The sequence below is a fragment of the Ursus maritimus genome, unplaced genomic scaffold, assembly GCF_017311325.1.
Source record: "Ursus maritimus isolate PB19 unplaced genomic scaffold, ASM1731132v1 scaffold_11, whole genome shotgun sequence".
Taxonomy (NCBI): domain Eukaryota; kingdom Metazoa; phylum Chordata; class Mammalia; order Carnivora; family Ursidae; genus Ursus; species Ursus maritimus.
In genome coordinates, this window is record NW_024423453.1 from 46,675,927 (window position 1) to 46,696,373 (window position 20,447).

At 37.7% G+C, this 20,447-nt stretch overlaps 1 protein-coding gene across 1 annotated transcript in view; it reads right to left on the bottom strand.

Annotated features, from left to right (window-relative positions):
- CUNH4orf45 (chromosome unknown C4orf45 homolog) overlaps positions 1-20,447 on the bottom strand; it is a 52,863-nt gene that overhangs the window by 24,882 nt on the left and 7,534 nt on the right. The window contains exon 3 of the mRNA XM_040625510.1: positions 11,836-11,894. Coding sequence (XP_040481444.1) covers positions 11,836-11,894 — 59 coding nt within the window. The remainder of the gene's footprint in view (positions 1-11,835; positions 11,895-20,447) is intronic.

Sequence of the window (20,447 nt, forward strand, 5' to 3'; positions counted from 1 at the left end):
TTTTTTTTTTGCTTTGTTTTTTGTTTGTTTTCCCCCGTCTTTTAAATATCCCATCTGGGCACTGAAGCTCTCTTTCTCATCACTGTGCTCAATGAATGTTTGGGGAAATGTACCAGAGCCCTCATGATGACTTCAATGAGAAATTATATGCCACAGATAATAAATTCACCACTACTAACAGCTGAAGTTTTTCTAACCTCAAATTTTTTGAAATAGTTTAACCCCTCACCAGGAAGATGGTAAAAAAAAAATTTTAATGATCATTTTTTTTAAAGCAGAAAGCAAATAATGTATCTCAAAATAGTGCTCTTAGAGAAAATTTTATAGAAGAGAATAAAATTAGAATTCATCACTTTCGAGGTGATAGTTTTAAAAAATGAATAGAAAGCCTTAAAGTGGCTAATTCTGTGGTCATTTTGAGACTTTCTTAAAATGGGGAAGGGAGCTAATCTTTTGCATGTCAGATCCATGCTTGGGTGCTTGACTTCCGTTGACTCTTCATTCTCAAGACAAGCCTATGAGATAGATACTATCACTCCCCCTTTTCCTTTGAAACTGAGGCTCAGAGAGCATCTACATTTCATAGATAAGGGAATTAAACCCAACTCTGTCCAATTTCAGAGTCTTGCTCTTCCAGATATGGGAACCTGAAGTTATGAATGGGCTTAGAATAAAAAGTAAAAGAAGTAATGAGGGGAACCTGGGTGGCTCAGTCAGTTAAGTACCTGACTCTCCATCTCAGCTAAGGTCTTAATTCTCAGGGTTGTGAGTTCAAGGCCTGTGTTGGGCTCCATGCTGGGTAAGGAGACTACTTTAAAAAAGTAATTGTGTTCAGGGGCGCCTGGGTGGCGCAGTCATTAAGCATCTGCCTTCGGCTCAGGGTGTGATCCCAGCTTTCTGGGATTGAGACCCACATCAGCGTTCTGGGATCAAGACCCACATCAGGCTCCTCCACTAGGAGCCTGCTTCTTCCTCTCCCACTCCCCCTGCTTGTGTTCTCTCTCTCACTGGCTGTCTGTCTCTGTCAAATAAATAAATAAAATCTTTTTAAAAAAATAAAATAAAAAATAAAAAAGTTATTGTGTTCAATTAGCCAACATATAGCTAATTGAACATAATGAAAAGCGGGAATGATAATAAGTAATGCATATTAAATGGACTGGAGTGATTATTATTCTGTTGCTTCGTCTGGTAATATAGATATTAGCTAAGTGATACTATTGATCTTTCATGAGCCATTTATATAAATGTTGGTGATGTAAGAATGTTTAAAATTACCATGATCAGGGCATGTTTGTGGCTTCACAAAATTGAATAGGTAATAGTGAAATAAAGACAATCTGAGCCCTTGTAACTCATCCTCGTTTTTCTGTACTCTTTTCAGTACATAAACTCTGTTTGCCTGGGCCTAAAATTTTAGCTCATCTGTTTACTATTAGTTTGCAATCCGTGCTTGAATTTCATTGCCATAAACCATTTTGTGAGGCCCAGCAGCTGCGCTCTCAGTACCCTGAGAGCTCTTTCTCCCTTGGGTTGAGAGGTCTCTTGAACAGGCTCTAAGAGCTACAGTTCTGATATCTGAAATGCTGAGAAATTATAGATGATAAGCCAGGGAATTGATAGCGCCTCTTTCTTACGCACATCAGACATCTGTATCTTTCATAAATTATACAGAGAATAATGCGTGGTAAAGCGCCACATTCAGAAATGAACTAAATTTTTCTCCACCTGGGCATCAAGTGGTAGCCTAGTAAGTTTCTTAAGAATAACAGCACCGCCTTTTACCCATTGGTTGTTATATGCAACTAATGAATCAAAAACTTATGATGTACTATATGCTGGCTAACTGAACATAATAAAAAAAATTAAAAAAGAAAAAGAAAGGTAACCAAATATACATTATATATATATAAAGAATATATATTCTATATATATATTCTATATATATATTCTATATATATATTCTATATATATATAGAATATATATATATATAAAGAATAACAGCACCATCTCTTCTTTGGCTAGTTTTCTTTTAAAAACAGTAGATTTTCAAAAACAGTTGCATCTTACCCTGTTGCTCAAGTGCTGCATCCTGGGATGACGAATATTCATTCATTCCGTAAGAAACATTTACACACATCCTGCATTTCTCCCTTATGGCACCTCCCACAATTAAATTGTCAATGATATCTTCAGCTGTTTCTGTCCTGCCTTGCTGATAGGACGCAAGAATGGCAGGAATTCTATCTGTTTGGTTCACACCTGAATCCCCAGGCCTCTCACTGTGCCCAGCACATTGTTGGCACTTGGATATTAATTGAATGGATAGACAGGCGCCAACTACTGTTGTGGCATTGAAGCAATGATAACCATGGGAGTTCTCTGTTGACTGAACAGCACCTGCAGCTTCAATGAGAGCCCTTCTCCCTCCCCACCCAGCTGAAGATGGGGCTGACGGAGGGGAGGCTTGGTGGATGGAAGTGCAGAGACAGTTTTTAGGTAATGGACCAAAAAAAAAAAAAGGGGGGCCGAAGTAGAAGCAGGTGCTGATGATCTCAAAAATTGTAGAACTTTGCTACTTAACACTCATGGAAATCCCTCCAATGGGTCAGGCACAGACAGCTTTCAAAATAGAAAATTGTCAAGATTTATGGCTGTTTTGAGGAAAACAACTCCAAGGGAAAAGGCTCACATTTATGAACCAATATATTTTTAAAATAGTGGCTGTCATTAAGTCTGTACTAGTTTAACAACTGGTTTTGGCAGTATTTCATTACGGAATAAAACAAGCAATCTTCTATACACCCCCTCACTAATGCCAAATACAGGCACACCTTACACCTCTCTGAATAAACAGAAAGCCCTGTTTATTCAAGTCAGTGAGTATTTCTTTCATACTAAAAGTCCTAGTTTTAGACAGAAATTTTTTCCACTTAGGAGCCCAAACTACTAAAATTCTGGTTGACTATTGTAATTGTTACTTTTATCAAAATATAATGCTTGTACATTGTACATAATGTAGTCCTAATTTTTTTCAATTTTAACGAAATAATTTAGGTACATGTATATAACACATATAAATAGTACTAAAAAACTTATAGTAAAAAAATACTTCCTTTCTCTCCCTGCTCCCTGTCCCATGTTCTCTTCTCCAGAAGTAACCACTTTTTAGCTCCTTTGGTTCTTTTGGAACTTAACCCAGTATTTGTATACAATAAACGTGCTCTCCAAAGCCTCCATTTGTCCTGTTCCTATCTGATTTGACAGTTCCCTAGGCCCTGCATGGCCATATTTCTGGTACTTTCCTTTAACACCATCTTGGGAATCCCCTTTTCTTGTCAAGGGAAATGTGTTTCTTGCTTTGTTTTCTTTTGTCTTTTCTTGATGTATCCTTCTATTGTCTTGCTAGATAATATTCTCTAGTTGCTTCCTAGGAAAAAAATGCTTTGAGGTTTTTTTTTTTTTTTTTTGCGTACCTACATGCCTGAAAGTGTCTCTTTTCCACCTTCCTTCTTGATTATTTGGCTGGGTATAGAATTCTAGGTTGAAAGTCATTTTCTGTCAGACATGGAAGGCATTGCCCCATTGTCTTCTAGAGTTCGGTATTGCTATTGAGAAGTATGATACCTTATGGATTCCAGACCATTTGTATATGTCCTGTTTTTCCTCTTGAAGGCTTTAAAATGGTCTCTTCATCCCTACCATAACAAAGTTTCACAGTGATATGACGTGATATATTTTGTTTTGGATAGAGGTTTTTTTTTTTGGCTTTGATGGAAACTTTCAATTTGGAAATTCATATTATTCCCTTCTGAGAAATTTTCTTATAATATTGATTTCCTTACTTCTGTTTTCTCTGATCTCTTTCTAGATCTCTTATTGGTCAGATATTAAACTAATTTAATTTTAATTGATTTCTTATTTTCATATTTTTCCCTTTTTTCTTTTCCATCTCTTGGACTTTTTGTTCTACTTTTGGGAGATTAACTCAACTATATAGTTTGAAATTTATATCCCATACTGAATCTCTATAGTGATTTTTTTTTAGCTAACAATATAATATGAATTCTGAGAAGTGCATTTCCTACATTATTTCAATATACTTCATTTATTTAACTAATAATAACATTTATTAATAGATGGGCCTGATTTGTTCACTTTAGTTTGTTGTCCAGGTGACCTATTTGATTAGCTTTCTGTTTCACTTCCAAAAGTATCCTGTTTTGGGTGATAAGTTACATGGCCACACTATTTTCCGAGTACTTAGCATGTACCAAGTGTTGTGTTGTGTTGTATTTATTTATTTATTTATTTATTTATTTATTTATTTATTTATATTTAAGATTTTATTTTTAAGTAATCTCTACACCCAACATGGGCCTCAAATTCACAACCCTGAGATCAAGAATTGCATGCTCCACCAACTGAGCTGGCTCGGCGCCCCCAAGTGTTACTTTAAGTGCTATGTGTGTAACAACACATCTATACAACAACCAAATAGAGTGGATTCTGCTACCATATTATACAAATTTGGAAATTGGGGCATAGATAATTCAAATAATTGTTCAAGATGTCACAGCTAATAGGTGGTGAATCTGAGACTTGAACTTAGGAAGTCTGTCCTCGGAGTCCAGGATTTTTTTTTTTTTTAAGATTCTATTTATCTATTTATTTTAGACAGAGAGAGAGAGAGAGATAAAGAGAGAAAGAGTATGGGAGAGTGGCGGGGGAGGGGCAGAGGGCGAGGCAGAGAATCTCAAGCAGATTCCCCACTGAGCTCAGAGCCCACAGAGAGGCTCCATCTCATGACCCTGAGATCACGACCTGAGCCAAAATCAGATTCGAGACTCAGTTGCTTAGCTGACCGAGCCACCCGGGCACCCATAGAGCCCAGGTTGTATAGGTACTGCTTTATAACTATTTGCAATCCCCTATTTGGGAGGTATTAGGTTGTTTCTGACTTCGTATTACTGTAAACGCTGTTGGACTTCCTTTTAGCTAAACCTTTGTGATGTCCTTTATTATTCCACTGGGAAGGAAAAATTCCTAGCAAAACCAGCTTTTGTGATCTTCGATTCAGCACTTTTTCAACGATGCCATGCTGTGCACCTCTTGAGGATGGTGCTAACAAATCCTGTCATTCTGAAAAGACACACAATAAGAAAGTAGATTGGGAGAGCCAAAACTCTGCAAAGAGCTGTGTCTCTGTGAGTCTCAAGTACATGAGAAGTTAGAGAAGGTTGTCATTACTTCCAATCCTTTCAAACCCATGCTACCCTTCTTTTCATGGCTGGCATCATGTTCGTTTGTCCTTCCCTTGGAATTTGCAGCCTCCTTGACAACTGCTTTCCATCCCCATCTACTGTCCACAGGAACTTGAAGTGTTCTTTAAGACATTATTCCTAAGATAAATCTATAAATTAGCAAATAAGTGGCCAATATCATCGTCCCTGGTTGGCAAAGAGGCAACTTTGTCATGACATTAGGTCAGAGGCAGGTCAGCAACTCCTTTCTGAAAGGATATTTACCTGTGAAGAATTCTGTTGATATCATCATCTCAGCAAGTCTTTTGTTTGCATGGATTAAAAAATCCACCCAAGTAGGCAGCTAGAGATTTTCCTAAAATGTTCCTTTAAACCCAGTTTAAATTTCATCTCTCTCAGGAAGTCCTCATGGCTTGAATTCGTCCAGCTTTTTTGGCCTGAGCTATACCAATTTGTGCCATTATGAGTATAAGAAGTGGGATTTGTCTTTTATATCTGATTCAGCAAGTATGTATTGAGTGCCCATACATGTCAAGCACTGTGTGAAATGTAATGGAAAGAAGAAGAAAACAAAATACTTCCATGCCCCACAATCTTCAGTGATGGTGTGTAGCTTCTCCAGAATTTACTTGCCTCTTTTTTAAAAAACTTTATTTAAATTCGATTAATCAACATATAGTTTTGGGACACCTGGGTGGCTTAGTAGATTAAGCATCTGCCTTTGGCTCAGGTCATGATCCCAGATTCCTGGGATCGAGTCCCACATCGGGTTTCTTGCTAAGCAGGAAGGCTGCTTCTCTCTCTGCCTGCCACTCCCCCTGCTGTGCTCTCTCTCTCTTTCTGATAAATAAGTAAATAAGTAAATAAATAAATAAAATCTTTTAAAAAACATATAATGTATTATTTGTTTTGAGGGTACAGGTCTGTGATTCATCAGTCTTATATAATACCCAATGCCCATTACAACACATTCCCTCCCCAATGTCCATCACCCAGTTACCCCATCCCTTCATCCCTGCCCTCCCCTCCAGCAACCCTCAATTTCCTTCTTATGATTAAGAGTCTTTTATAGTTTGTCTCCCTCTCTGGTTTTGTCTTGTTTCATTTTTCCCTCTCTTCCCCATGATCCTCTGTTTCATTTCTTTAATTCCACATATCAATGAGATCATATGATAATTGTCTTTCTCTGACTGACTTGTTTCACTTAGCATATTACCCTCTAGTTCCATCCGTGTCATTGCAAATGGCAAGATTTCTTTTTTTGATGGCTGAATAGTATTCCATTGTATATATATATACCACATCTTCTTTATCCATTCATCTGTCGATGGACATCTGGGCTCTTTCCTTAGTTTGGCTATTGTGGACATTGCTGCTATAAACATTGGGGTGCAGGTGCCCCTTTGGGTCACTACGTTTATATCTTTGGGGTAAATACCTAGTAGTGCAATTGCTAGGTTGTAGGGTAACTCTATTTTCAACTTTTTGAGGAACCTCCATACTGTTTTCCAGAGTGGCTGCACCAGCTTGCATTCCCACCAACAGTGTAAGACGGTTCCCCCTTCTCCGCAACCTCACCAACATCTGTCCTTTCCTGACTTGTTAATTTTAGCCATTCTGACTGGTGTGAGGTGGTATCTCATTGTGGTTTTGATTTGTATTTCCCTGATGCCGAGTGATGTTGAGCATTTTTTCATGTGCCATTTGGATGTCTTCTTTGGAGAAATATCTGTTCATGTCTTCTTCCATTTCTTGATTGGATTATTTGTTCTTTGGGTATTGAGTTTGATAAGTTCTTTATAGATCTTGGATACTAGCCCTTTATCCGATATGTCATTTTCAAATGTCTTCTCCCATTCTGTCAGTTGTCTTTTGGTTTTGTTGGCTATTTCCTTTGCTGTGCAAAAGCTTTTTATCTTGAAATCCCAATAGTTCATTTTTGCCTTTGTTTCCCTTGCCTTTGGAGACGTGTCTAGCAAGAAGTTGCTGCAGCTGAGGTCGAAGAGGTTGCTGCTTGTGTTCTCTAGGATTTTGATGGATTCCTGTCTCACATTTAGGTCTTTCATCCATTTTGAGTCTATTTTTGTGTATGGTGTAAGGGAATGGTCCAGTTTCATTCTTCTGCATGTTGCTGTCCAATTTTCCCAACACCATTTGTTGAAGAGACTGTCTTTTTCCATTGGATATTCTTTCCTGCTTTGTTGAAGATAAGTTGACCACAGATTTGAGGGTCCATTTCTGAGTTCTCTATTCTGTTCCATTGATCTATATGTCTGTTTTTGTGCCAGTACCATACTGTTTTGATGATTACAGCTTTGTAATAGAGCTTGAAGTCTGGAATTGTGATGCCACTAGTTTTGGTTTTCTTTTTCGACATTCCTTGGCTATTTGGGGTCTTTTCTAGTTCCATAAACTTACTTGCTTCTTAAAACAAAAATCCCTGCTTGTTCACTGTTTTCAGTGCATTCTCTTACAACCTCTTTTAATTTGACTGTAAACTATTCTTCCTATCTGTGCTTTTTTTCCTTCTTGTTGAAATTAGAAATACAGTACGTATATACTGGAAAACACCCAATTGCAAATAGAAGAGACCATGTGAAAATGAGTTATCACTGGGTTACATATCTAGAGAAACCTAAGATATTTAAAACAAGAGAATGCTTTTTTTTTAAAGATTTTATTTACTTACTTGTGATAGAGAGAGAAAGAGCAAGTGAGTGAGAGAGCAAGAGAGAGAGAGCATGGAGGGGAGGTGGGGGGCCGAGAGGGGCACAGAGGAAGAAACAGATTCCCCACTGAGCAGGGAGCCCAACATGGGACTCTGCACAGGGTTCCATCCCAGGACCCTGGGATCATGACCTGAGCCAAAGGCAGATGCTTAACCGACTGAGCCACCCAGGCGCCCCAAGAATGTTTTCCTTAATTCAGAAGGATAAAAGGAGGTAACCCACACCCTGTTACTGTAGTTATTTTCCATCAATGTCTATTGTATTGAAATCTTCTGTTTACATCTCTTGGTGAACTACTTGCAAGTAAGGACCCTGCTTATTAATTCTTTAATTCTGAGCACCAGGCACAGAGCAGATTTTCATTTCATGTTTGTTGAAGTATATCTTTACTGGTCTTTAGGATGCAATAAATTGTATAACACACCCTTGATTTAATAACAGCTTTACATGGGAGGAAAAAAAGAGGCACCACATCTGTATACTACATTTGTAAACAGCTATTATAAAACACATCCTGATTTCAAGAAAGTCAAAGTTTAAAAAGTATGCCTCAGAATGGAGGAAATCCTTTAATTGTCCTTTACTTGACTTCTGGTCCCCAAAACAGAGTGGACTCGCCTCCATTATGTCAGTGGGCAGAAATTCTTTTTTTTTTTTTTTTTTGGACAAAAATTCTTCAGTGCTGGTTGTATTGACTCAAATCATCTTACTCTTCCCCCAGTGCTTTTTCTGAGACCACTGATAACTTCCAAATATTTGTTATTGTTTTCTTGGATTTCCATTTCCTTACATTAAACACTTCTGTTCAAAATTCCTCCCTGGCTTTATGGCCTTCTATTGTCTCAAGGGCCCTTCCTCTAAGACTTCTTTCTCCTTCTGTGGCTCTCATTCATTTTGTCTCCATGTGGGCACGTCCCAAGCTCAGTTCCCTTCTTTTTTCAGGCTTCAGTAGTGGTTCTCATCCCTGGCTGCACATCAGAATCACTCAGAGAGCCGTTTTAAAATGTCCAAGCCCAGATCCCAGCCTGGATCAATGGGATCAGTCAACTTGGCTGAAATATTAGCGCTGTGATCCTTGGTCATGTAACTGAACCTCTAAAATTCAATTTCTTCACTTGTAAAATTAAGATGACTTTAAAATCTGCTTCATCAGATTGCCTAATACGTTCTTATTCCCCATCATAACAGCAAATATCGTCTCTTCTTTTTTTTTCATTTATTTAAAGCCTGCGTTTCCTTGAAAACTCAACTAAATCATTCCTCCTTCCCCCAGTCTCCATAATCACAATTTATTTTTTCTTGTTTGCAAATCATACTCAAAACTCAAGATGGACCTGTAAAAATGAAAGCCTCCTCACTGATTTTCTTACAGCTGTTACTGTTACCTTTCAATTCTTTCTCTACACAGCAATCCAACATTCCAGAGTCATCTTAAGAAAAATTAGATCATGTTGCTTTCTATTTTTTTTTTGACATTGTTTCTATTTTAAATCTTCCAATGAATTCTCTTTGTTCTTAGGTTAAAATCCAAATTCTCTAACCTGGCTATAAGGTTCTATGAAATCTGATCCTCATCTTGTTTCTCTCTCACTGATTTTCATACTCTTGTCCCACTGGTTCTAATCTGATATACTCTTTCCCACCTCGGAGACTTGCTCATACTGTTCATTCTGCCAAGAATGATGTTATGCTCACCTTTCCAAAGTCACCTTGATAATTACCTCCTTGGTGAACACTTCTCTGACCCTCAGTCCCAGTAGTGTCCCTAGAAAGATCTTCTCTTTACATCCCATAAATATCCTTTGCAATGAAATGTTTTATCATGCACTGGATGGAATAGAGTATGATATTAACTTTTTCTTAATAAACCTCTATATGGTTTGATTTGTTGCCACAAGCATGAATTATATTTGTAATGTTTAAAAGTTATTTAAAAACATAAGAAATAGCATAATGTTTTTTTAAAAGTCATATAGTTGTTTAATGTCTATCTCCTCCCCTAGAATACAAATTCCAAGAAGAGCATATGTTGGGCTTGTCCTGCTCACCACTCTAGCCACAGAATCGACCTATGCTTCAAACACAGGAGGTACCGGATTTATTGAGTGAACGCCATTGATTGAGAAGACAGGACATGAAAACTGAATAGGAGGCTAAGCACTAACCTTGCCCAGAAAGTCAATGGCCCTTAGTCCCACTTAGAGAACACAAGGGGGTGGGGCACACCTGGGCCTGTCTGAGTCAGCATCTTATTCAAGAGCATCCTACCAGCCCAAGACAGGGGCAGAAAGGCTCTTAAACAGTGGCTATGGTTGAAGTCTCAAGACGGAGGCAGCATTCAGGTTACTGGCGTCTGACTAGTTAAAAAAGGACCTGGGCCAGAGGCTACAGGCAAATCTAGGGGGTCATCATTATACTTTTTAAAAAGTTTAAACTTTTCTAGTTACCATTTTGTAATTATAATTGTCTTCATTATGCCTTTCGCACTTAACATATGCAGGTTGGTTTTATAATTTATACAAATATATATCTGATCTCCAGTTCCCCCAATTGAATCCACAGTTCCTTAAGTACAGGGTCTTTGTTTATAAACATTTGCATGTCCTGACCTGACACAATGCGTATCATATTCCCTAGAAATGAATAGAGCTCACATTCTTTCACCCAAGGGAAGTCTTCAAAGCTTCAATATTTCTCAGATACTTTCTAACAAGTTTTCTATATTTAAATAAATGCAGCAAGTTTTCACACCTATATCACCAATGTTTGTGCAAGTTTCTTTGATTTTCAGTGAAATTTAATGGGTTTCTTTGGCTTAGAAATTTTTGATAGAGCATTTGCTGATAGATGTCTGCAATGTTATCTGAATAGAAGAAGTTGATATTTTAATGAGAACCTGTGCTTTGCAAGCTTTATTTCTCTATGGCTTTAAATACAGGATATGCTTTGTAAGTTACAGGAATTGTCCAATGAGATCTTTTGTTGTCCTGGGATTCTGTTGTGGTAACTAGTAGGCTTTTGACATGGGGTTTGAGGGCTTTTCTCTTTTTGACACAGCTTATGTTGTGGTAGAGCAGAAAGAGACTGGAATTCATTAATTTTGCACACGATCATCGCTGTGTCCTTCAACAAACAAAAATGAGTGAAATAGGCTCCAGAAACTCTCACCTCCAAAAATGTCAGGATAACAAAGACATATTGAATCTGAAGTCTTATAAGAGCAATGCTGATTGATCTCTTCCCTCTTAGGAATCTGAATTATAGGTGATAAGCCTAGGTTTTGCTCTTTTCCCATAATTTAACATACCTTGAGGTAAGACATGTTTAATTTAGGTTGCCTTTAAATAGCACGAATTCAAGTCATTGTGTGACTTCAGTAGGATTACGTTTATTAACCCAGGTTACCCATGATGACAGTTTCTAGGCCAACAGCATGAAATGAGGGTTTTTTTTTAACCAAAAAAAAAAAAAAAATTATATTGTTGCTATTTCACAGAAGGAATTATTTATGTAGTTAATTCTATCTTACTCCTCCATTTGCTGTTCTGAATAGCTGCAGGCGGGCTCTCTTTTTTCTGCTATATTCTCACAGTTGCTTACTCTCTGCCTGCTTTGCCCCTTTCCTCCCCCTAATTAAACCTAACAGACCGTGAACATTTTATGTTTTTATTACGAACTAGAATTAGTAATTTTACAAAGAAAACTACCTGAAATAAAAAGAAATAAAGTGGTAATATACTCAAAAGTTAAAAAAAAAGGAACCTTGTTAACTAGTTTAGGAAGGAAACACATTAATTAATTAGCTAAATTATTAATTAAAAATGTATTAGCATGAGCTTACCATGGATTTTGGTATCTGTGGCTCATTTTATCAATACTGGCTTGACTTAGTTCTCCAGACTGTAAAAGAAAGAAAACTAATGTAATCTAATTCCAGGGTAAATCGGCACCAACATGTCTAACAGTCTGTATTCCTAGTCCAAAAGGAAGTCAGGCTGGGAAGTTAAATAGTAGATGGTAAATACAATTAAAAGAACATAGACTTTTGATTCTTGAATAGAGGGGGAAAATGCAAGTAAATAAATATGATCCTGTGTGCTTTATTTTCCCTCTCTGCAAAAGGACAGATATTGGTAGTAGGAAGAGTGTAGCCCATAGTCTCAAAGCTCCTTTCTGTTTCTAAGATTCTGTCTGTAAATGAGCAGGCATTCCAAACAACTATTGAGACTCAAACAGTCTAGCTCTTTTTACTTCACCTTATCCTCACAGAATTAGCAAATGTGGTGGGAATAATGTAGGAAAGAGCTGGGTTACAGACAGCCTGTGGTAAAATATAGACCTGAAAACTCCCTTCAGAAAGCATAATTTAGAACATTGATAAAATATTTGTAGCTTAGGACCAGTTCCCACATAAATAAAAACAGTCCCCGCACTCTCTCATGTACATTGAAATAATCTATTATCACTGAACAAATGACCTTTCTCTATGGGCTCCTTTACCCCAGGAACTAGCCAATGGATGGCATGTCTTATGAATAAACCAGGGGAATAGGGGCATCAGATGTGTATTGGAAAGCGTTTCGGTCTATAATCCTTACTCAATTTTCCGTACTTGGGTTGGAAAACAATGATCTGGATTATCAAAAGTATTTCACTTCAGTTTTGGAATGCATTTTTCACTTACATTGATGTGGGATGCTATATTCATAACACCTCAAAAAGTAGCAAGATCGTATTATAATTTGAACATCAGAGGAATTACTTAGTACTTTATTATTATTTTTTTTATCTTCCCCTTTTCTTCCTTTTCCCTCAAGCTTTACTTTAGGACTTTCCTGATCAAGTCCTTCAGAGTTATTTGTGTTGGGAAAACAGATCTATTTACTTGTCATCTTCTCAGAGATGAAGTTGAAACCTTGATCACTTCTAGCTCTTTAATATTCATGTATAAAATACATAAAGGAAGGGACAAGAAAAACAAGGTTTAAATGCAAGGGGGGGGGCTATTATTCTACAGAAAATTTGAAAAGTAGTCTGTATAGATCGTGGTATAACTTTCTCAGTTATTTCTGACGTGTGATTCCCTAAAAATTGACCTTATCAACTGACTTATAAATAATTTTGTTATCAGCGTTTTGACAAGTTTTCCAGGAATTGGACAATCTTCTTTGATCTTTGTTCCCATTTTTAGAACTCAAAAATTGCATCGTCTTAATCTGGAAAGACTTTCATTAGAAACAAGCAACAGATTCTTCTGCTACCTCCCCCTTTTGTCCTTTAGCTATTAGTGTATAATGTCATAAAAAAAATTTTGCCTAAAATAAGCTGTCCCTTCTCAATTTATTAATGAAATCCATCACAATTTATTTGGATAGTCATGCTGCTCTGTGGTGTTAAATCTAATAAAATTCAGAATCAAAAAGATCTTTTTTTGTTTTTAAACTGGTCAGTTGTTCCTAAGAGTAAAGAAAAGACTGACTCAAAACCTAACTCAGCATCTTCACAGAAACAGGTAAAAATGGGTTAGTACAGTCTCTATCTTAAGGAAATCAGTTATTTTGAATGTTTAACAAGCCCAAATAATCATAACTCAAAAGTGGGTATTTCCTATTAAGCAATCTTTAAAGAAGTCTAGGCATTAATAAAAGGGAAATATCTACTAACTACATTCAGGTCCTGTGAATTAGATATGATTTCTGAAATGAGTTAAAATCTGTTAAATTTGAGTTAATTGCAGACATTTGGGGCCCATTCTAGTTAAGAACTAAAATCGTTATATAATACTTTCACTTTTATTCTCAAACCACTTCTAGTCTAGTCCTGACATACTTAAGAAATCTTTTTGGGACTGATCATTGAAGAATCCTCTTGCTTTTCTACTGTACTTGAGTCAACATAGTTTTCTTAATATAGCCAATTTTGATTTATTTATTTATTTTACTAGAAAGAACTATTTTTCATCTCTGTAACTATGAGGTCTTTCTTACCAGTAGAATGAATACAATGGCAATGCATTTCAAGAATGCATAGACACTAGGGTTTCTCTTCTCTACCCTCCTCCTTGGTAACATAGAGCTCTTAGTACCAAACATTTGAGTGGAAAATTCCCTAAGGCTACCTTTTCTTATGCTAATGTATTTTTTCTTCACTTGCTTCAATTTGCAAAATATTACTGTTAACCCCTTAGGTGTCTTTCTTCCCACAGCCTGTGAGAAGTGTTCTCATTGTTGTAGCTGGATCACCGAATTGCATAATGTTGCCTATTCTAGACTGGAACTATTGAAGGGAGAAAGGGGGCATAAAGGCCTTTGTATGAATGGTGCATTTGAAGTATTCATTTTATATTCAGAGCATGAGTAGAAACAAAACAATTCTTTCTGAAAAATGTCACTATTTAAGGCATGGATTCTCTGATGTGTTTTTTGTATTAAAATGCAAAAAAATGAACAATGCAGAGACCCATACTTCATTTTATGCTACATTATATATGGGTTTGAGTTCAAACATAAATTATATCTTGGTATCTCTTTTTTTAACTGCAGTGTTTTTAAATAATTTGAATTAATACATCCACTTTCAGCAAATAGATTAAACATTGGGTTTAATGAGTTTGTTGACTATGGCCCCGGCATCTCTGCTTTCTGTGGAGTATCCAAATAATAAGCAACATATTCCATCATGTTTCTTATGTGCTTATAATAATATAATTCAAAAATCCATGTAGGCAAGAAAGTATAGTATATATAAGCATTAGTGATACTGGATCCCATTTATTGAGACATTATCCTAGATACTGTGATAAGAGCTTTACACACATACCTCACTTAATCCATTTAACAATACTCTATGGTATTATTATTATTATTATTATCATTATCCCTATGGTAGGCAGAATTCTAAGATGACCCCCACTATTCTCATCCCTTGGTGTATACACCTTCTCCCTGATATTCCACCAAATACTGATCTAATTACTGCTGTGAAGGGATTTTGCAGCTGTAATGAAGACCCTCAATCAGTTGACTTTAAGAAAGGGAGATTATCCTCAGTGGACCACCCTTAATCAAGTGAGCTCATAAAAGTGAGCTCTGGGCTCTTCCTGGCAAAGGGGATTTGAAGTGTGGGAGGGATTTGATATGGGGGAGACTCTCTGTGCTGGTTTTAAGATAGAGGGGGGCCACATGGTAAGGAATGTGGGCAGCTTCTAGATGCTGAGAATGGCCCGCGGCGAAGAGCCAGCGAAGAAGTAGGACCCCAATCCTACAACCAAAAGGAACTGAAATCTGCCATAATCACATGAACTCGGAAAAGATGGCAAGCCTCAGATGAGACCACAGCTACAGCGGACACCTTGATTCCAGTTTTCTGAGACCCACGCAGAGAACCCAGCCATGTCTTCTGGGACCTCTCACCGATAGAATTGTGAACAAATAAATGGGTGCTGTTCTAAGCTACTAAATTTGTGGTAATTTGCTGTGCCCAATAGAAAACTAATACAAGCCCCATTTTACAGATGGGAAAACTGAGACATTATAAAAAATAGGCAGCCTAGCATGCAAAGGGAGAAAATGGGGAAAATGAAAGGCTCTTCAACTGGCTGCTTTCGCTTGTAAGTCACATTCAGTTTTTCACTAAAGCCACAAACATAGATTTGCCCTGAAAAGCATTAAGAGTGCTGGTTGCCCCATTTATTCTCAGAGAGAAGGCAAATGTCTGTTATTTTCTCCCCATACTTCTCCAGGACAATAAATGTTCTCCTTATTCATTCTCTATTTAAGATACCCAAGGATTTTCTCCTAAAGCAAGACCAGAACTTGATCTGTTGGAAATCGTTAGGATTTGTGCTGAATTCTACCATCAGCCGTTTATCCAGAGTGGGTTGTTGATCCAGGGGCTGACGTCTGCAGAGATTCAAGTATTGGAGATACAGAGAAACTACACAGGAGCTTCCCAAGTCTCTGTTTGTGCTCAGGACACAGTTTCTGAAATACAATCAAGTGCGTGCTTTGCAAGTGTTCTCACCCTTGGAGTTTTCTAATGTGTTGGCACTGTTGTTAATTCAAAGGTTAAAAAGTGTGCTTCTCCCAAGTTAATTGTCCAATTAGCTTTTACAACACAGAATTACAAGAGGGTTGGCAACTCGGGCTGTATGAATAGTAACAGTGTAACTAAGTCTCAGTAAAAAAAAAAAAAGATGGTGAATAGTTTTCAAATGCCTATGGAATAAGTTAGGAGTAGAACAATTCTTAATCTAATGCACACTTAAAACTTCATTTCTTCCCTTCTGCAACTTCGTCTCTGCACAAAGACACTGCATGAGAAGGGAAGCCATATCCGCCCATCTCCCATTACTTATTGGTAATCATCAACACCTTGCCAAGCAGCAGGAAAGTGGTGTTGATGTTGTCAGTACAGAGTTAAATAAAACAGATCTCAGACTCAAGTTGCTTAAAGCCATTTAAAATGTGGCACCTGCACCCCAATGTTTATAGCAGCAATGTCCACAAGAGCCAAACTATGGAAAGAGCCCAGATGGCCATCAACAGATGAATGGATAAAGATGTGGTATATAGATACAATGGATTATTACTCAGCCATCAAAAAGAAGGAAATCTTGCCGTTTGCAAGGGCATGGATGGAACTAGAGGGTATTATGCTAAGCAGAATAACTCAGTCACAGAAAGGCAAATACCATAGGATTTCACTCCTATGTGGAATTTAAGAAACAAAACAGATGAACATATGGCAAGAGAAGGAAAAATAAAATAAGATGAAAACAGGGAGACAAACCATAGGGGCTTCTAACTATAGGAAACTGAGGTCTGCTGGAGGGGTGGTGGGTGGGGGGATGGGATAACTGGGTGATGGGAATTAAGGAGGGCACATGATGTAAAGAGCACTGGGTGTTGTATGCAACGGATGAATCTCTAAATTGTACCTCTGAAACTAATAATACACTATATGTTAATTAAATTGAATTTAAATTAAAAAACCTGAGTAAATATCCAAATATATAATTTTAACAACATAAAAAATAAAATGTGGCTGGGCTTGTGCAGTCCAGTTGCTGACTAGAGTCACACTAAAAACTTCCACCACCACCACCGCCACAACACAAGAGACTTTGCTGTGAGTTCTCCCAACAGCTGAGGGAGCTTATGCAGATCCCTAACAGCATCTACTTTTAGTTCTGTTTTCTTTCTGCCTGAGGATGTAGCTGGGACCACATAGCAGGGACCCCCTGTACTTAATGAATCCTTTTCACTTTGCTCAATTAAGATTTCTTGATGTCCTAGGTTCAATCCCAGGAAAAGAGTAGGTTACTCCAGATTGCTAGTCTTACCTGCTATGCATTCTATGCATTTTTGTCAATACCACCAAAGTACCCTGGGAGTGTTGTCCCTGAATAGTAGGGAAAACTATAATCCTCAATTTATAGTAATTTTAGAATTTCTCCCAACGATCTTCAAAAGCCAGGATAAACGCCAGATTTTTTTCAAGGGAGAAGGGGCATAGGGCAAGGAGGAGAGAGACTCCTAAGCAGGCTCCACACCCAGCACAGAGCACGATGCAGGACTCAATCTCACAACACGGAGATCATCATGACCTGAGCCGAAATCAAGAGTCAGACGCTTCACCGAATGCGCCACCCAGGTGTCCCTAAATGCCAGATTTAAACAACAGATGTCCTGGTATTTTAGCCACCTGTGCTGAGGGTATTAGATCACATGCAAATTTCACAATTCTTTGACAATACAGTGAAAGGAGCTTGGCAAGGAGTTAAACCACAGGTTTACTAGAATGTGTTCTAATTTACACATTCTTAGCTTTGTATTTCCCTATCATCATTAAATAACATTTGTTAAAAACTGATGGCCTATGCTTCATTACTCACTTTAGGTAGTGTGATTTAAAAAAAAAAGTGACATTTACCATTAGACACATACTCAAGATGTTATGTTAAGTCCTGCAAAAGTTAGTAACCACCATGGCATATTTTAGGCCTTCCTTAATTAAGGAATAAAATCACCCCCTAGGCTCTAAATTACAGTTTTCTTTCTTTCTTTCTTTCTTTCTTTCTTTCTTTCTTTCTTTCTTTCTTTCTTTCTTTCTTTCTTTCTTTTTCACATTTCCACATCCTAACAAAAGATGTGAAAATTAAGATGTATTTTTTTTCCCAATTTGCCAATGGTCTCTATAAAGTCAACTCAACAAGAGAGAGAAAGCCGTGTTTGGTTAGGGCATCAGGTCACCGGGGCTGGGCTGCCCGGTAAAATGTGGCATGGCAGTGTCCCTAGCTACCAACACAGACGCTTCCATCCCAAATGTGTTATTCTTCACGGAACTGCTCTGAACACAATACAGAATGCAAAGCAGTGATACATGCCTCCCTTGTTGTTTTCATGGTCTGTTAGAAAAAGGAAACATCAAACATAAAATCTATTTTCCAGAAGTTCAGCTACAAGTAAGATTTTATAAGGAAATTAGTTCCTTTAGTTTATTTGAGGCATCTTATAAAGCCATGTTTTGTAAAATGGGGAAAATATACCATCTATGTATCAGGAGGTTAATGGTATTAATATATTATTTTGGAGAAGAAGGAGGGTTATTTGGCCGTCCTCACCAATGTTTCTCCTCCCTCACAGATGGTCAGCATGTGGCACTCCCTCACGGAGGGCTTCCTGTGCTATCAGAAAATGCATGACTTTATTCAACACTCAAGGATGAAAGGTGCTAATGTAATTATTTTTATATGAAACCACAAACTGTTAGGATGCAAATAACTCTAAGAAGTATAAAGTGAGAGCTAAACACACGCCCATCTGGGGAAGAACAGCAGCAATGCAAAGAGGTGCCTAATTTTAGAAAAGCTATTTTCTGTTTTGCTTTTATAACTTGGTTGATAAAAGGAGTTTTGTTATCTTTTTAAAATCTTCTATATTGATAATAACAATGGGGTGCCTGGGTGGCTCAGTCGGCTAAGCGTTTGCCTTCAGTTCAGGTCATGATCCCAGAGTGCTGGGATCGAGTTCCGCATTGGGCTCCCTGCTCAGTGGGGAGTCTGCTTCTCTCTCTCTCCCACTCCCCCTGCTTCTGCTTGCTTTCTCTCTCTCTCTCTGTTAAATAAATAAAACCTTTTTTAAAAATCTGCAGATTAAGAATGTGAGATCCTAGGAATTCTAATGAGACTGTATGGGATTTTCCCAAGTAAACCCAGAGGTAAATAAGAAATTTGGTGTGGAAAACACTCAGAAATTCTGAAATATGTGATTGGTGGTCTACATATTGACCACCTCCATGCTGGCGATCCTCTTTCCCAGGTGGATCTGAAGATTTTCTAGGACACTGTTGTGTGAAGGTGGATAGTTTAGAAGAATGCACAGGGTCGTGCTAGGACAAGAAAACAAGGGGCGGTTCACTAGGACCTCACTGTCTTCTTGTTTTCCATAATGCTGAAGATTGAATTTGATGATATATTTTGAAGCACTGTAAAGTGCTTATTAAATAGAAATTCAAAAATAACTGGTACTAAGCTATTTCTCACTATATCAAGTATGTGGGTAATATCTACTCATCATTCATTTTAATAGTGTAAATGAAGTCTCTGGGGTGCCAATGAAGCAGAATGGAAAGCTGGGAGAAAATTGAGAGAAACTTGAGGAAATGATGCACTGTCTGTAAGAGAAGGCGGTTGGGGTTGACCCCAGACTGCCTCACGGAATGATGATCACGCAGATGTGCGCTTCACACGGTGGCCCCCGAGTCAAAGGTTCTGACCTCATTTTCAATGCTATCATCTCATATACACTGTACTCCCACTGAGTCCTTGAATTCACAGTCTGGGTTGAAATCCTGGCTCTACCATTTACTAGCGGCACGACGTCAGACAAGAAACCCACCTGTCAGTACCTCCAGTTTTCTCAACTGTAAAATGGAGATAATTACAGAAACTTTCTCACATGATAAACACACAAGCTATTTTTACGTTTGCTTTCTCTAAATACATTCACAGAGAGAAAAAATGTCTAATGAAGCAAACAAACCTGGATCAGTTTACTCACAGCCATCAAGAAGCTCAACGTCTCATCAAAAGTCTGTTCCAATATCCCTGAAACCATCATCGAGAGGACCTCTGCACTTCTGAACCCTGGAATTTGTGGCATTTACCAATGAGGCAGAAGTTTCAGAGTCTTGAAGATTTTACTTTTTATTATACTATACTGTATCACATATAAATATATTGATGGGTTCCCATGAAGTTCTTTTTATTACTTCCTATAGATTTTCCAGTTGTTATAGTCCATGACATATTGGTTGTAATATATGTTATGATTAATCAGTTTAATATTGTCTTTGGGATCACACCTATGAAGAGCTAGTTATCGCGTCCAGTATAACATTGTTTCTCTGGGAAAACCAAATGCAGTAAATCATCTGGTCATGAGGTCAGAG